Source organism: Pectinophora gossypiella, chromosome 10 (assembly GCF_024362695.1).
Source record: "Pectinophora gossypiella chromosome 10, ilPecGoss1.1, whole genome shotgun sequence".
Lineage (NCBI taxonomy): Eukaryota > Metazoa > Arthropoda > Insecta > Lepidoptera > Gelechiidae > Pectinophora > Pectinophora gossypiella.
The window spans coordinates 11,454,859-11,472,763 of NC_065413.1; the positions used below are offsets into that span (position 1 = coordinate 11,454,859).

A 17,905-nucleotide genomic window follows, 5' to 3' on the forward strand; every position below is an offset into this window, starting at 1 on the left:
GAAGCAAATGGAATTCTAGAGTCTCTGCTTACCCCGGTGGGAAATAGGCGTGAGTTTATGTATGTATGTGTACTTATTTACTTAGCTGTTCTTACCATTTCCGGAGAAGCAGTTTTAAGGTCGTACGCTAATCCAATTCTCTCAAAAAATCTTATAAGGGAGGCTGTGAAGTTGTAATGTCTGGTGAACTCAGCCGCCTTGTAGTCCCAAGGAAACACGTGATGGTAGTTATGCCAGCCTTCGCCAAGGCTTAGCCACGACACGAACCAAGATTCTACTGGTTGAAGATTCCTGAAAGTTTATAATACCATGCTTATATCATACGTAAACGTGTAAAAATCACGGTTCTTATAAAAAAGATCATACTGTAAATACTTATAAAAGAGCGTGATGTTCTAGCTACAATTAGTAGCGTCTGAAGTCGCGTTTTCGACTCTAGATTTTAGGTTTCGATTGATTGAATTATTAACTCATTTATGCAATACAAGGCGTCATTTTTGTTGTCAAAGTACATCATTTTAGACAAATATAACTTAATTGTGTGTGTGGTGTAACTTGTAGAACAGAGGAATGGAACTTTATAAGACAAAAAAACGATTTGATGGTGGAATAGGCTGATCACCGGCTTGACCATATCCATCTTAGGACTTTGCATCAAAAGTGGCTGTGCTTCGGAAGGCACGTAAAGCCGTTGGTCCCGGACCGTTACTGATGTAAATGAGTAATCGTTATATGAGCCATGTCAGGGGCATTTGAGGGCTTAATAATAACCCTGACACCAGAGTCGATGAGGTTGGTATTCCACCTCACAACCCACACGATGAGAAGAAGATCAAAAGTGGCCGCAAGATATTCAGTAGCTTTCAAGAATTGCAAGTATAAGTTTATGTATGTACTTACTTATCATAAGGCCTAGTACCGTAGAGATGAGCAGCACTGTTGACCAACCAGGTCCCGTGCAGTGACGTCATCCATCGAAATATATAAGCAACGAGGAACGACGTCCTTATAGACTCTCCGAAGTACCGTACTGGTACCCAAACTGGTAAGATTATGGACAGAGGCACATATAAGTAGTAGTAGTACCTGGGGAAGAAAAAAATAGTTCGATTTTAAAAATAATAGGTATATATGTATGGACCAACCCGCAGTGGAGCAGCGTGGTGGAGTATGCTCCATACCCCCTCCGGTTGATTGAGGGGAGGCCTGTGCCCAGCAGTGCGACGTATATAGGCTGTTTATGTTTATGTATGTATGTAAGTATGTAGTACTGGAAGAAATGGAGGGAGGCCTTTGCCCAACAGTGGGACACTTTAGGCTAGATAAGATTTAAATATGTAGGTATTTAATTCGACATAAAACTTTGCTCGTATTCCTAAGCTTTTTTCCACGGTAGCGCGTTTTTCTAAGTTACTAAGATTATTTAAAATAAAAAAGTAATATTCTCGTTTGTTAAAAAATACTTAACTATTTAGTATTTTTTCATACAAATCATTTTTTTTAATTAAGTACGTATGTCACTTTAAAAGATTAGCTCGAGTATTTTTTTTAAATATTTTTGTCATTGACAATTTGCATCATGATGTAAATAAGTCTTTTAACCTTTTGCAATGCAGGGGGATTAAAAGGCCACATTGAAGTAATTTGAAATTTGTCTAAAAAGCAATACTGCTATTTGACAATTGTTGACATTGGGTACTTACTTTTATACGTTTATGTAGTCAGATTGAAATATGGCTTTTTAATGTGCCCTTTTTAACCTATTCATTGTCATACAGTCGCGTGATGCACCCTGACCGGACCACTATCTAGTACACAATTTCTAATTATATTAATAAAGTCTACATCTCTACATTCACGTGCATGGCAAAAAAATAGACCAATTTATTGATATATTATAATTACAAATTGTATACTAGATAATGGTGTAAGAAAACAGGTATGATCCCATCCAGCGTTGCCATTTCGTAAAAAATAAATTACCCACGACCAATGTTTTTAATTTACTTTGCAAGGAAATTTTGAACTTTTTGTAAAAGATTTACTTACAGTTTTAATGATTATTGTATATGTGACAAGTAATAGTAATTAAATACATAAGTCAGTAATTAGCTTAATTTTCAATAATAAAATTTACGTTCTTGGAATGTTGGGTTACCAATTTGATGGTAACACAGTGGCAACGCTTACGTCATCAAAGGGCTAGCAATGGCGGCTTGTCATAGGATTGAGCATACCTGGTTTTCTTATACCATGAACTAGATGGTGGTCCGTCCAGAGAGTATCACACTGTAAAGTATATCGTATAAAATCTCTTGACAGAGGACAATTTATGTTGTTATTCATTCTAAAAAAACTCACCTTTTCTGAAACATGATCATCCAATCAGCCGCGAGGTCGCTCATGTCAATTTTCCTTCCAATTTCTATGACGTAGGGATGCTTCTTGGTCATCAACCAACCCATATGGCTGAAGAAGAACCCTCGCTTGGAGTTGTGAGGGTCTGCATCAGTGTCAGAGTAGCGGTGGTGAAGGCGATGGTCACGACTCCAAATGAAAATACAGTTCTGCGAAAAAGTATACTCATACAAAAACCAGCTTAAAATCCTTAGTTTTCCTTTTCGTCTGGCTGTCCAAATATAATTATATTTACAGTTTCTGAATGTACAAGTATTTAGAATGATAATATATATATGCATGAGGGTATTTTATGAGGTGAATGTAGCTTTGATATTGTGGAAGCTCCAGGCAAGCAAATCAAGAATATATTGAGAAATAGACTCTTAAAGAATATTTGAAACTACTTATTCTGTATAATAGAGTACATCAACCAACGGTTTAACGTGCCTTCCGAAGCACGGATCGTTTTACTTTCGGACAATCAGATGATCACCCTGTAATGTCCTAACCAAACTAGTGATCACAAAGTGATTTTTGTAATATATCCCCACCGGGATTCAAACCAGGACCTCCGGATCGTGAGCCCAACGCTCAACCACTGGACCACAGAGGCCGTTGTTTGTGTACTTAAATAATTAGTTCAATTATTTACCTGCCCAGCTATGGTCTGTACCAATATCAATATAGCTCTCAGTACAGGTTTGGCTTTGAATGACTTATGGCTGTACAATCTGTGTGCTCCTACCGTGACTCCTTCTGAACCGGTGTAAGCTACCAGGAGAGCTGATAAAAAAAAAACATATTAATGAAATAGTTACCCAAAAACGCCTTACACATTATAATCCACATTCATAATCTAAAGTAGTCTGTGTAGTCTTGTGGTATACCGGCATGCTTCAAACGGAGAGAAAGAATGGAGAGAAAAGGAACACCGGTACCGGATTTGCACCAATGTCACCAATATTATTGTTTACTAAACTTAATTAGAAACATTAGGCGTAGTACTGGGTGAGAGCCCTCTGCTCTTCCCATTTGTCCGGCCAAGTACTGAAATCCATATGCAAAAAATCACGTCAAAAAATAAAATAAAATAGACGTCAACTTACTCCATAAAAACGTCATTAATTTCACGCGTCCTGTGATAAGTAAGAATATGGCCCATACGAATAGGACGTGTAAAATAATAAATCCAATTACGTTCGGCCATACCACTTTATGTTTATATGTATAATCTGTTCCTATTTTTTTTTTCAATTTTAATATAGAAAGTTTTTCATTATCAAGAACTTTTTCAGATTTATCAAGATTGTTAAAATTGTTTATTCCACTTATATCATTATATTTTTTCTTAGTAACTTCCATTATACGCGATAGACAATTTTTTTTGACGTTTGTTAATATATTAATTAAGTATTTTTCGATGTTCGCGAGACAATGTATATTTGTGAACTGAGTTCTCGTCACCAGTTAGCTTTTTATTTATGTAAAGAAATAATATTAGGTAAAATTAACATAAGGAAGCGAATTTGTGTAATTCAAATAATTGTATTCAGTATGTTTCTTTTTTACTGTTATCTAAGTTTCGCGTAGCAGTTAAACTCTGGCTTGCAGATAGATGCTTTTACAGCGTAAAAGAATAATTAGATTACAAATAACAGGTTTTATGTGTATAATTGAAAGCATGTATTAAGTGTGTAGATTATTTGTAAAATTGATATTATTATTTGTTATTGTTTTTAAATAATCTGTGTGTATGCCTGAAAAGGCAGTATTTGGTGATACTCAATGAAAAATAACAGCTGTTTGTAACCTAAATACCAAGCACAGAATAAATTTCATTTCATTTCAAATTGGAATTAGATTGAATAGGAATATCTGTCATTCTAAAAGCAGGAAAAACGTTCAAATAAACAATAAGAATTGGATTGAGTAAATTCAACGCAAATGCACCAATTGACGCACCAATCTAAGTATTTCATATTATTAATGCAATTTTCTAGTAACAATTCTTTTTTCAGACATTTTTTTGTCGTAGTAAACCGATTGTTGTCGGGAAATATTGCATGCATCATACCATACCCCACAAAAATCTAATACGTTGTTGTGTAGTTATCCTCATGCGGTGTAGTGCCTAGCTGGTGCGTACGTTTAATAATAATAATTCATGAAAATAATTTATGTTTATTGTTTGACGTTTTAAATCTAAAACAAATGACATTTTATCACAATGCGTGTAATATGTGTTGAAATATTTCGGCTGTTTGGTTTTCACGATGAAAGCCTTGATATGTATCGCATACCTACTGGGAAGCAGCCTCATACCGCGCTCCATCTGAGGCAACAATTTTTAATCAAATTTTAAATAAAACATGATGCACGATTGCACTTCAATTCTTCGTGTGCGATTTTAATTAAATTTTGTCCACGTAGTTCCATTCTAATTTTATTGCTGCATTAATCATTGCAGTGATGCCTATGATCATGACTTTTTTCTCCCACAATTACCGGATCCTAAGTACGCCTATAAAATGAAAAGGATCTGGATTGTCATACTATCTGTAGTAATTAAATGGGTGAGTATATGGGACGGTTTTATAATCTACGCTCATTGATACAAGGTAGTACCTAACCGTGCAGTTTGTGTTGTCAGGTCGAAGGGCAAAAAGTGAACAGTTCATGCGGTAAGAGAGTTTTATTTGGTAAATTAAGTATTGTTTGGGGGATATTTATCATAAATGATGGAAGGCGTTTTGCAGTAATTATGTGTTAGTGTTTGAATAATATGTATTTCTGTAGAATGCGGCATAGCGGGCAAGAGCCGGCGTATCGTGGGGGGGACCACGGTGCAGCCGCACGAGTACCCGTGGCTGGTGTCGCTCATGTTGGGGCCCAAGCTGCACTGCGGCGGCGCCATCATCACCGACTACCACATCCTCACTGCCGGTCATTGTATTACTTTCGGGTACGTCACTTCCATCACATACTAAAACATACAATGAATTAATAATGCAACTTTTTCTATTCACGTGTCAGAAGTAATCAAAGTTCACCTCCGCCGATGTGGTTGCAGCGTCCACTACCGGGATCTCACAGTGAACGTGGGCATGCACGACCGGCTGGACAACTCGTTCCAAGTGCTGCACGTCTCCAACGGCATCAAGCACCCTGCCTTCACCTCCAACGCTGTGCGAGACATTAACGACATAGCCGTACTCACGCTCAACAAGCGACTCAAATTCAGTGACAAAGTCCTTCCTATTTGCTTACCGGACGAAGGTAACTACTTTCTGATGCCTACGCAAATAAGACGTACGTTCAAGTTGACAGTTTATAAATATGTCAACAGCGATGGACTTCAAGAGCGTGGCGCTGACGGTAGCGGGGTGGGGCAAGACGAGACAGGGCGCGATGACGTCATCGAGGTACCTGCTAGAGACAAAGGTGAAGATGGTGGACGGCGAGAAGTGTCGCAAGTCCGCCATTTACAAGGACAACCTCGTCAGCGAGACGATGATGTGTGCGTACAGCCTCGGCAAAGACGCTTGCCAAGTACGTATGCAATAGACCAGAAGAATAGAAAAAGCATTCAACATTTGGCTTGCCTAACTAATGTTTTGATAAAATTATCTCGAAAATTAATTAGAATTTATTTTATATTCTTGATTGCGATCAACTGCTTTGACAAGTGTAATTGAAAATCCGTGTTAGGCAAGTAGGTACCTAATCAAATATTTTGGTTGACAGGGTGACAGCGGCGGACCATTATTTTCCACACATTCTAAATCTGGAAATTCGAAGTGGTACCAAGTTGGTAAGTTTTTTAATTCCATTTACAAAATGTGACATTACTTATTGTGAAATTTATGTCAATCATCAAACCGGTATTTTTTTAAGGTATCGTTTCTTGGGGTATTGATTGCGCAATGCCAGATTATCCAGGTAATTAAAATTTAAGTTTCCTTGTTACTACTGTTCGTTTTCGGAAAAATAGGTAATTCACACGTATATTTTTTGTTTCAGGCGTGTACACGATCGTCAACAAATACATCGGTTGGATTAAGCAGCAGACTGCAGATGGAACGTATTGCCTATAACACCCCGAACTAATGTGAAGATCATTATTGTACACTTACAAGTTTAGAATTTCATTTTTATGTTCGAATAAATTTAAAAATAAATATTCAAATAGGGTCGCCTGCATGGTTTTTGTGACTTATCGGAAATAGTGTGATAAGAAACGATATACTGAATAATACAATGTTGTGTAAAAACTAAATTTCATATTGAACGAAATAGTTCAAACATAATATTCTACTCAGCAAAAATGTAAATTTTGTATTTACTTGTAACAATATTGTTCAATAAAGACATATTTTAATTCAACCCGTTAATTATTAACATGTCAACAGATTAGATAGAGACCGTGAAATGTTTGGATAATTACATTGCAATAAGTTTAGTTGAATAAAAAATATAGCGATTGGGATTGGCGTTTTAAATTTACAAGGAAATTATCGCGTGGATAATTTGCCTGCATTTTCAGTTCGTCAGAGCGTAAATAAGAATCAAGAAACAACATCTCACACAGTCGTGAGTGTGCGGGTGTAGTGTGCAGTGCCAGACATTAGGACGTCACACGAATACGCGATGTTAGTGAGCATATGTGTGGCCTGGCTCAGCGCTGCGCTCCAGGTTCGTATAGGCCGCACCACGCGAGTCTACCCATGCTTCCCACCCAGTGACGTGTTGCATTCCTTGATAACAATAAATGGTGCAATGTTTTAGGTGGTGCTAGTACGAGGAGACGACTGTCGTAAGTTACAATTTATATTTATAACAAAAGCATTATCGGCCCTCTTGGTAAACACATAAGGATTATTTCTAAGATTACAACAGATTAGCAGTGAGCTATAAAAACACGTGTTAAACTTTACATTTCGTCTTCGTAAGCAAAAAGTGTTTGTTATTATAATTAAATTGCTGTAACTGAGTCTAAGTAAAGCACTAATGATTTTTACTTTAATGAGACTCTTAATTTACTCTTGTGGCGTTATTACATTTTCACGGATTTGGTTATTTAAAGCGAATCGAACCGATAGGTATCAGCGAAAGTGCGCACGTTTTGGTAGACTGGGAGTAAAGAATAACAATAATGCGTGCGACTGTTCATCCTTGTGGGCAATCGGACAAGTCGCCTAAGATTTTTCCAATATGATGGACTCTTCTTTATCTCTCACTGTAAGGTTCACACATCACAACATAACATAGCATCACGCCGTATACCTGAAGGGCTAGGCAGAAATTTTACTATAAAGTGTATAGTAAAAAACTACTTCTTGCCAGCTATGTTTAAGTCTAATGTGATAAGGGTACGTAAGGTCCATCATATCATTTTTAGACTCATGTAGGTACCAAGTGGAGTTGCAAGATTTGCAAGTCGGCTTCTGGCGACTGTGATTCAATCCGGAAGCGTTATGTAGGTACATATCTGGGTATCGTAAACTCACGTGCATGCTCAGATATTCGAATAGGTAGGTAGGTTATCAAGATGAATTTTATAACTTTTAATAACAATGGAATGAAACTGCAACTACAAAGAGATTTTGACTACAATTTAGGTTAAACAGGGCTGTTTTCGTTAATGAACGATAATTGGAGACCTTAACTGACGAGTTTCTATGTACATACATAAACTCCCTCCAATTTCCCATCGGGGGTAAGCTGAGAATATGGAATTCATATATTGTTTTAAGTTTACGCGGTTATTATCATAATTAAAGCACATAATAACGGGTTCTTACAGCGTTTAAATGGGGATATGAGACTCCCTATCCATATCCTCAGTCCCCAGGGAGTCTCATATCCCCATTTAAACGCGGTAAGAACCCGTTATTATGTGCTTTAAATATGGAATTCATTCCATTGGCTTCGATCCTGACACTTTGGATAAGATATTGCAGGATCACCTGATTATTGAAAAAAAAAGGTGGTTCTTTGCTTCAAAAGGGATGTTAAGCCGTTGATTCACGTTTTCTCCATATTCGAGTTTCTGTATAAACAAAAAGAAGCTGATATACATTAATAAGCCTCTATTTGATTACTGTTGAGTAACAAGTGTGTTACACTATTATACAACTAAGGGTATGTTCATTCATTCGGCCAAGTAGTTAATGCTATGCGAGGAAAATCTACAATAAGTCACGTTAAAAAAAAGTATGCACATTTCACATTCAGAATAGAGTACCTATATAAACTCAAGGTAAACAAAAAGTTATATCATGTACACCGGAAACTGCGTAAATGTATTATAGATTACACAATCACAAAGGTATTTTCTGAAATTGTTTTCTAATCTTAGAGTAGGCACTTAAAAGTATTGACAATTCGTTGTATCTCTTTTGTTAAAAGAGAACAATAAAAAATTGATTAAATATGTATACATCCTACTACTGGGCACAAGCCTCTCCTCAATCAACCTGAAGGGGTATGCATCATACTCCACCACACTGCGCTGCTCCAGTGCGGGTTGGTGGAGGCGTTTGGGCTAGTAGGACCGGATGTCTTATTAAGTATTATGGGCTTTACATTTCACAATAAAATTTTTGAAATTATAAAAGTTGTACAAAATTAAAGTACCTACAGCTTTAAAAACCAGCCAAGTGCCATTTGGACATACTTACCTAGGATTCCGTGCACATTTTTTTTATCTACGGCCATTTTTTTAAAGCCAAGTATAATGGTGCAAAATATGAGTGAGGTCATCTAAATAATAATTGTACATGTAAATTTTAGGCCAGAGATTTTCGGCCAAATGAAATTACTACCCTAGAATAAGAAATAATAAGTACTAACAAAGATTTTAGGCGATATGATAACAATACTATATTTTCAGTGATGTATTTCCCATATGAAATGTGTTTTCATTCATTCCGATTGAAGATGTTTGCTATCTTTGTCTGTAAATAACTATCAATGATAAATAAAAAAATGTGCTAGTTTTATTTCTTCTATCAGGATCTGATACTTATTTCAGGATGTTCTACATAATTACTAAACATATAGTTATCGACAAGGTCTATATAAACATTAAATAAAGCAAATTTAATTTATGTTATGTAGGTACCTATTAACGGTTCAATGTACGTAACAACTTGGTAATACGGAACACTAATGATGCGAGCCTACACATAAATATGGCCAGCTTTTTAAGAATACCTAAGTAGGTACCTATATTATTCGGAATTTCCGAACTACAAATTTTCACCTCTCTGTTCACTTTACAAGAATTTACAATCAAAACAATAATTAGTTTGCACTTCCGTTTGATATAAATATGTTAATGTTGATTTGATTAAACATAACACAAAAAGCCTAGGTACATAGGTACGTCCCTGCTGGACATACTCGACCACGCTGCTCCACTGAGGGTTGGGAAGTATCTTAGGGTTAGTACAGGGGAGGACAGGAGTCCTAGTATGGCTTTGTAATAGACTGTTCTGGGCGCCATCCCACTTGCGTCAGACAGAGTACTGCGGGGCGGAAGGCAAGAGGGAAACCACTGCCCTATTTTTCCCTAAAAAAGTAGCATGGAAAATGCTGCACCGACAAGAGCGTGGCTCTTAAATTGATGATGATGATGAACCGAAGTCAACGGCTTGACATCCCTTCCGAAGCACGGAACCACCTGTTTTTTTTCCAATAATCAGGTGATCCTTCAATATCCTATCCAAAAAAGGACAGTCTCACAAAGGTTTTCGTCGATGTCCCCATCGGGGATTCAACCCGGACCTCCAAATCGTGATCCTCTCGTGATACTCTAACAACTAGACCACGGAGGCTGGTAATTAACTTTATTCAAAAATTTACAGAGGGATCGTGTCCTCTTTAACATAACGATTCAATATATGGGTGACACTTTAATCACCTGTCACCATGCTTTACATCATATCCATCATAAAACTTCATATCAAAAGTGGCTGCAAGTATTATTCTGATTAGGTACAGTCATGATCAATATCATGTACCCCACTTTAGAACCCTGTCGCACTATGATATTTGACATTAATGAGACTTACGGCTTAATTTGTCAAAAAAGTTAATGTGACACGGTTTTAAAGTGGATACATATTAGTACTCGGGACCGTACATATCTAAGTAGTTGTAGCTCTGCATACCCAAATAGGGATTACGGCCGTGAGTGTATGTATGTAATTTATGTACTTATGTACGTTTAAATGTTGTGTTGTGTGTACAGAATGTGGAAGACCAGCAGACACGCTGACTATGCGGATAGTGGGGGGACGGCGGGCAGAACCTCACTCATATCCCTGGACAGTGGCCATTTTGAAAAATGACAAGATGCATTGCGGCGGGGCACTAGTTACGAATAAGCATGTTCTCAGCGCGGGACACTGTTTCAAATGGTAAATAAGTACTTTTGTATTTGTCTGTACTTATTTTATTTTATTCAGAAATAAATTATGTAGATACCTATGATATACCTAATTAAAACACATAATAACGGGTTCTTACCGCGTTTAAAATAGGGATATGAGACTCCCGATATTTCGACACTGTTGCAAGTGCCATTATCACGGGATGACTGATGAGATTGGACTGGAGCGGTAAGAACCCGTTATTATGTGTTTTAATTATGATATACCTGTCCCCACTGATAAAGGCCACAACAAAGTAGTTCATCTAAAAAGCAATAATTAATGAAGTAAAGGCATCTTAAAGTAGTTATCTAAATAACATAAACTCTTCGTGACATTAATTGCTTATTTACATATTATGTTTATATTTATAAAGATATAGGTGCAATGACAATTAAAGATAGTGTTTATAATTAATTTACTTAAAATGAATAATTGAGTTACCTACTTAGACATCTTATCTTCAGTGGTGCACAATTAATTGTATTTCTTCTGATAAATGCAATTAAGGTATATTTATCACGTAGAAGGCCTGAAAAATTAACAAAGTACCAATGTTACATTTACATATTTTTGCATGTAAGGTTTCAAGCTACCTTAAATAACCATCATCTCTTACAGTCCGACTCAGATGCAAGATATTTTAACGAATGATTTAATTCGTTTTTCTTCTTCTATCGTGTGGATTGTGAGGTGGAGTACCAACCTCATCACCCCATCATTCGTTTTTTTTCAGCTATTGCTTTTTTACCCATGTCGTTTCATTAGCGTTAGGCGATTCTCACACGACGCGGATTAATGTAGCTTTGTACTGCGAGGCGGTGTTCGTGTGTTAAACATCAGCAGATCACGTACAAGTCAATGCGATCTCACTGACCGCTTCACCGTCAATCGCGTTGGTGCACGGTGTAGTGCGGGAAACGCCTTAGATTAGGAGTTCCAATAAACTAGACTTTAAGCAAAAAAAAAAACATAAGTCATATATTCAACTTACGATTTGACAACACAAGTAAGTCCCCACCTCAATACGGATTAGTGAGGTTTACATGTGCCAATTGCCTAGTAAAGTCCAGAACGGTGCTGTTCCGAAGTACACGTACGCTGCGAAAGACAGACAACCGACTGCACTACTGGTTTGTGGTCAGTATGCAAATGTATGAGAGCGATTCCAACTATACGTTAGAACTCAGAAGACGCCGCGCCGGCCGATGCAATCGGCAACTCACGCCGATATCGGAATCGATCCTATACAACTTAGCGGACCAGTAGCGCCGTTGTGACCGACAGCCGCTTGCTCCGAAATTGCACCTTTGCACCTTGAAGAAAAGGCTGATAACCTGGCACTACGGAATATGAAATTTTCATCATTATTTACTTGTACTTTTTTCACAATCCACACGAAAGAAGAAGACTTGTATTAAGTAGAAGACTACAACTACTTTTACCAAAATGTACTGCATTGCGCGCATAATAATCTACTTACAAGAAAAATATGTACTTACATAAAGTACATTAAGTAGGTTTACTAACCATTTACAACATTTTCAGGGATAACTTCACAACCATGGAGGCTTTATTAGGTCTAGACAACTTTGATGACCTTAGCAACGTGGCTAAGAGGACGTTTATAGACGTTTACATCCACGAAGCCTTCACGTCGACGGCAGTTCGAGACGAGAACGACATAGCTATAGCGACACTCAACATTCCCGTCATATTTTCAGATACTATTGTACCGATATGTTTACCAAAACCAAGTGAGTACCTATTACATTGTTGTATAATGTACGCCTTAGACCACTCAAAAAAAAAAATGATTTGTTTCATTTTTTCAAGTTTTCAATGTTTTATTCTGGAAGATAAATAAAAAGGCGGGAAAAACAAAATAGGTACCTACATCCTATAAAAAGAGATTCTAATTCTCAATTTTAAAAGCCAAATGGCCGCAAAGTTTTACATTTAAAATTAAAAAGAATTTGATTTGTTTATTTTTTTAAATCAGGTTTTAAATGGCTTTTGATGGATTTTGAAATATTTTTTGAGAGAAATGTGCCAGTATTAGTCATCAATTAAGTTTTTTATATGTCAATTTCGCTATTATAAAATAAGAAAAAAGTTTTTTTTAAATATCTATCATAATTATTCAAACCAGATATTATTATATATTGTACTGTGTTTTAAATAAATAATAATAGTTACTTAATGAAAAAAATATATAAGTAGATTTTTTGTTTTTAGATCAAGATTTCACTGGTTTGGTGGGCACGATCGTCGGGTGGGGTCGCATGGGCACAGAGCTGTCGTCATCAAAAGCTCTGCTGAAGGCTAGTTTACGACTTCTGTCTTACGATGAGTGCTTGCGGTCGAAACTGAAAACACATTTGAAGCCGACGATGATGTGTGCGTTTTCAAAAGGAAAGGACGGTTGTCAGGTATTATAATAATAATAGTATAACAAACCGCGCGCACTGTTTGTCTATCATAAGTAGGTACGCGGTAAGGCGGCACACGATAAGAATAAGTAGATAAAGGACATATCCGTAGTCGTATGCCATGGTAGACCAACTCTTAGGACAGATTGGCATGCGACGGCTATCTCCTAAATATCGCTATTCGGAAGAATTTCAGAGAAATATTTTCTTGTTTTATACTTATTATGAGCGTGATATTTCCGTAGTCGGGTTTTAGTATTTAAACTTTTATTTTTATTATTAAGTAGAATTCTGGCGTTGACAGCGACTCCTCGAACGGCTATTCCCGCTACGGCGAGTCTCTTTACGGCGAGTGGCTTGATGTCGCGTATCGCTACGACGAGTTTGCTTTATTCGCTTCATTGTCGATTAGGTATCATAATCGTTTGCATCTTGGCTAGCGCCCCTGGGTATGTTAAATCGTACCTTATATAGGCTATTAACAGGGGTTGGAACCGCTCATATCCGTAAGTAATTTACCGTCGAGACCATGCACGTGATCTCTGGGCGGTGACGATATTTTTATATGCAGTGTCCGCGCTGCGAACGACATTAGTTCGAACGTTATATAGGATTAGAATCCTTTTATTTTAAACTATGTTTGACTATTTTCTGGGTTATTACTAATAAAATAATATTGCTTCAATACTTAGTATTTATTTCAAACATAAGGCTATTACTGATAACACCACCTTTGATGTAACTGATTACGTGGAATATAGGCAGAAACACGGAATGCGTTCAACCATTTATCATCATAATTATGTAAGGCGTAAAAATCTTTAGTTACGATCACGGTCCTGATTTCGATTCCCGGTAGAGACATAACTAACTAAAAAACGCTGCGAGACTGTGCCTCGTTTGCTCAGGACATTACAGGCTGTAATCATCTGATTGTCCGAAAAAAAATAGATGATTCGTTGGGCACGTTAAGCAGTCGATCCCTAATATTTACTTAAGTAAGAAAGTATTTATAACAGTCCTTACACGAGTCATATCAAGGGCCTGTGTGCGGCTCTATAAGGCTGACGTACTATGATTGATAATAATGGTCAATGATCTCACAGAAAAAGATTGATATTTTGTATACCTAAATTGATATAATAAGTAATATGATACTGTCTTTCAAGTTTATAGGTTGACAACTTGTTACCATATAATTTACCAAAAACAAAGATAAAATAAATGCATAATGTCTGTTATCAAAAACTTAACAACGCCATCTATCGTGTTTTTGGGGAACGCCGATTGGAAAATCTCCCATATAAATCTATAAATATGTTCCATTTAGATAATTTTATACTTCGTTCGACTTTGAAGAACTCGTAATTATAATAGAATTCCGTAGAAAGGAATACCTAAGTATTTTAGAGCTAAGTGTAGGTAAATAACTAGGTAAAAGAAGAGATAAAACTGCGGAAACGTGCTACAAATCGGTTTAATTATTAATTTTATTATATTACCTATTGTTACAGGGTGACAGCGGAGGGCCGCTGTTGGTATTCGAACCTACTGGAAAATATGTCCAAGCAGGTAAGGCAGGGGCCCACATTAATATTAACTAACATCTTACTAATTACATATTAATATATCTATGCGACGGAGGCAAAACTAGAGATTGTATGGAACCACCCTATGGCTGGCGCGCCAGTTTTCTTTGTATAAGGGCATACAAACTCGAGCATACTTCTTCATTTTGATGGCACACCATCAATGACCAACTTCATCAATCCTAGTGTCTATTTAAGTATTTATTTATAAAGTATAACCACATGACATGTATTAAAACATTTTACATTTATAAGGTTACGGTATTGTGACTAATACGTATATAATGACAATTACGGCGTACATTACTTATACAATTAAGGGTACTTAATTTTCTTTTAAAGGGGAGCAAATAAAAAAACTGTTTACCCGGCGATCACAAAATGTATTCTCAGTGTCAGGGTTACTATATTGAGCCACTATAGGCCCCTGCTATGGCTTAGTACATACTTACTTAAGTTAATAGCTCCAACTGCTTGATTCATAACCCCCCCCCCCCCCCCCTCCCACACACACACACACACTGCCCCTACTTTTGAATCCAGGACTTCCACCTCTCTCGAACATTGAGGTCAATGACCGACCTCATCGGCCTGGTGGGGTTATTTAATAATATATAATTATAATGCCTTACGGCTTATTATTGCAGGTATCGTCTCATGGGGTATAGGATGTGCGGATCCTAAATATCCTGGTGAGTGTAATGACACTATATTTTTAAGAATATAGACTAATTAGGATATTAAAAAAAAATAGCTTATTTAAAGACAATCTACTTATTCTTATTCTGAAGAACAACATGCCTTAGCTCCATTTTGCTCAAATATCCATCTTGTTTAGTGAGTCATACCGATTTTACCCTACTGGTATTTTAATGAAAAAATAGCTCTACACATTGCATCGGCTCTACGGCTACTTGAAATTTATAATAAGCAAAGAGTAGGTATATTATAATTACGTATACTTACCTATTTGAAAACTTTCTCAAAATAAGTTATACCTAGCCTTTTGTTTCTAGTGACGATAGATTGAGATAATAAACTTATCTAAGTACCTACTTAGATTACCCCGATTATTTTGATTATTTAGATCTCGTCTCGTCTTACTCTCGTCTTCAGGGTACGAAAAACGAAGGATAGGTAACTAATTCGGAAAGTTTCAAATTTAAAAATAACATTTTTTTTTGCAAGATAAGTGTGTCAGGATCGAAGCAAATGGAATTCTATAGTCTCTGCTTACCCCGGTGGGAAATAGGCGTGAGTTTATGTATGTATGTATGTATTATTTTATTTATGACTTATTTTTTCAGGTGTCTACACAAAAGTTAGTAACTACGTCGACTGGGTTAAAGTTCATACGGCCAACGGGGAAACATGCGCGGATTAAAATTACACAATAAAGCTCTCGTCACATTGCTGGCGTGACGAGGCGCTAGCGAACAATTTGGGCGCGCTTATTGTGACACCGCCGTCGTCGCGATAGCGTCCCCTCACCCCAGCAATGTGACGAGAGCTTAAATAAATACATTAAATAATTATTATGTAATAGATGCTTCTAGTTTGTAATACGTAGTAAGTAGGTAGCTAATATTTAATTTGTGTACCTATTTATGTTTACATAGGTATCTACGATGTTTTGTAAGATTATTTGAGTAGATAATTACAAATAAACGTATTATTTCGTATACACGCTTTACTGTAGATAATCACTTACAAACTATAAAAGAAATAGGTAGTTGGATGTACCGTACTGGTATACCTATAATTCTCTTGATGGGAAGTGTCTAGTTAATAAAATACATATACATATATTTAGCTTATACAGTTTGCTGAAGGAGGTACCTACCTACTTACACCACGTACGTAGTATTATTCCTTATTCTATGGTGACATACCTATTTACTTTATTTCTACTATAACTGCTAGGAAAATAAAGACTAAATACCTACCCATTTACAGATTATGGCTATATGTGTGTGCCCATATCGAGAGTCATAGAGTGAGAAGCGGAACTTAAAAGTAAAGTATAATCGGATTTCTGTGTGAACTGTGCATTTACAAACTTATACATTACAAACGAAAATCCTCGCCGGAACACATTCGGTTGGCACCTTTGTGCTGCTGTGCTTGCAACGTGGGTTTATAAAACTAACATCGCTTTAGGGCATTTCTACGGGAAGAGCCGATTGAGTGATTCCAGTGAAAAAAGTACCTGTAGCATCTAATTACGTACTTGGAAAAAATACTCACGTATTTATAGGACTCTTGGCTTCGTGGAGAGTAATTTTGAAGACCGTAAAGTTTTATAAAAGCGTCAAAAAAAAATCCCGAAGTTTGAAAACGGGCAGAATTTGGCTTAAAATGACGTGAAGCCATTCCAGAATTGACTCGTTATTGCTTCATAACTTCTAAACTACTAGTTTCCAAAACATAATTCCAACGTTCACAGAACAAGGGATAGTTAATAAAGCTAAATACGTAATTGTGTTTATTGTGAACCTTTTAGTTTTAGTACAATAACATATTTTAATTTTGAAGCCAGCATGTGTCTCAATTCGGTGAAATTAAGTTTTGTCAACTTACATCACTAACTACGCGCAGTACTATCACCACTACCCGGTTCCCGTGGAGAGCCAGGTGCGCCCGAGTGCCCGAGATGTGTGGATGGGCGGACTGCTGCATAGAGGAGAGTTTTTCGAAGGGTCGAAATCGTTGGTTTTTTTTGGGGTAGGGTCAATTCTAAAATCGGTGGAAGATATTAATTTTGTTTATGAAGTATTTAATAATATATGTGCTAAATTAATTAAGTATTTAGGTGATATTTGACTGTATGTTTTGTATTAATTGATTTAATTGATAACTTTACTAGATAATTGATGAAATGTGATATTTTCTCAATTCGATGGGTCTCAATTCCCTAGAAAATGGGGCACCGAATTGAGAATTACTTGCATCGAATTGAGATTTGATAATGTTTACATAACAAATGGCATCACGCCTGTTACTCCGAAGGAGTAGGTTAGGGAGAGGGTTAGTTTATTATTATTATGAG

General features: G+C 36.7%; 2 protein-coding genes across 3 annotated transcripts in view; one reads left to right on the forward strand and one right to left on the reverse strand.

The window, feature by feature from the left end:
- The window catches only part of LOC126370088 (acyl-CoA Delta-9 desaturase-like), a 44,327-nt gene that overhangs the window by 1,888 nt on the left and 24,534 nt on the right, over positions 1-17,905 (reverse strand). Inside the window, exons 1-5 of one of the 2 annotated variants that reach the window (XM_050014807.1) lie at positions 3,507-3,791; positions 3,053-3,183; positions 2,362-2,567; positions 901-1,086; positions 96-291 (exon numbers count right to left, since the gene is read on the reverse strand). In XM_050014807.1, the coding sequence (XP_049870764.1) occupies positions 96-291; positions 901-1,086; positions 2,362-2,567; positions 3,053-3,183; positions 3,507-3,762 (975 nt within the window). In that variant the 5' untranslated portion in view covers positions 3,763-3,791. Of the gene's footprint in view, positions 1-95; positions 292-900; positions 1,087-2,361; positions 2,568-3,052; positions 3,184-3,506; positions 3,792-17,905 lie in introns of those variants that run through there. The other variant, XM_050014808.1, reaches the window with a different exon arrangement.
- Positions 4,515-16,328, forward strand: LOC126370165 (clotting factor G beta subunit-like). The gene is made up of 12 exons (XM_050014930.1): positions 4,515-4,538; positions 5,197-5,362; positions 5,471-5,676; positions 5,747-5,949; positions 6,145-6,211; positions 6,295-6,339; positions 10,655-10,823; positions 12,384-12,592; positions 13,074-13,267; positions 14,782-14,839; positions 15,504-15,548; positions 16,164-16,328. The coding sequence occupies exons 2-12, from the start codon at positions 5,280-5,282 to the stop codon at positions 16,238-16,240; spliced, it is 1,356 nt and encodes a 451-aa protein (XP_049870887.1). The 5' UTR covers positions 4,515-4,538; positions 5,197-5,279; the 3' UTR covers positions 16,241-16,328.

Coding starts and splice junctions, on each gene's coding strand:
- LOC126370165 (XM_050014930.1), top strand. CDS start 5,280: ATGTTGGGGCCCAAGCTGCACTGCGGCGGCGCCATCATCACCGACTAC. Junction 5,363..5,470: donor GGTCATTGTATTACTTTCGG/GTACGTCACTTC, acceptor ATGTGGTTGCAG/CGTCCACTACCGGGATCTCA. Junction 12,593..13,073: donor GATATGTTTACCAAAACCAA/GTGAGTACCTAT, acceptor TTTTGTTTTTAG/ATCAAGATTTCACTGGTTTG.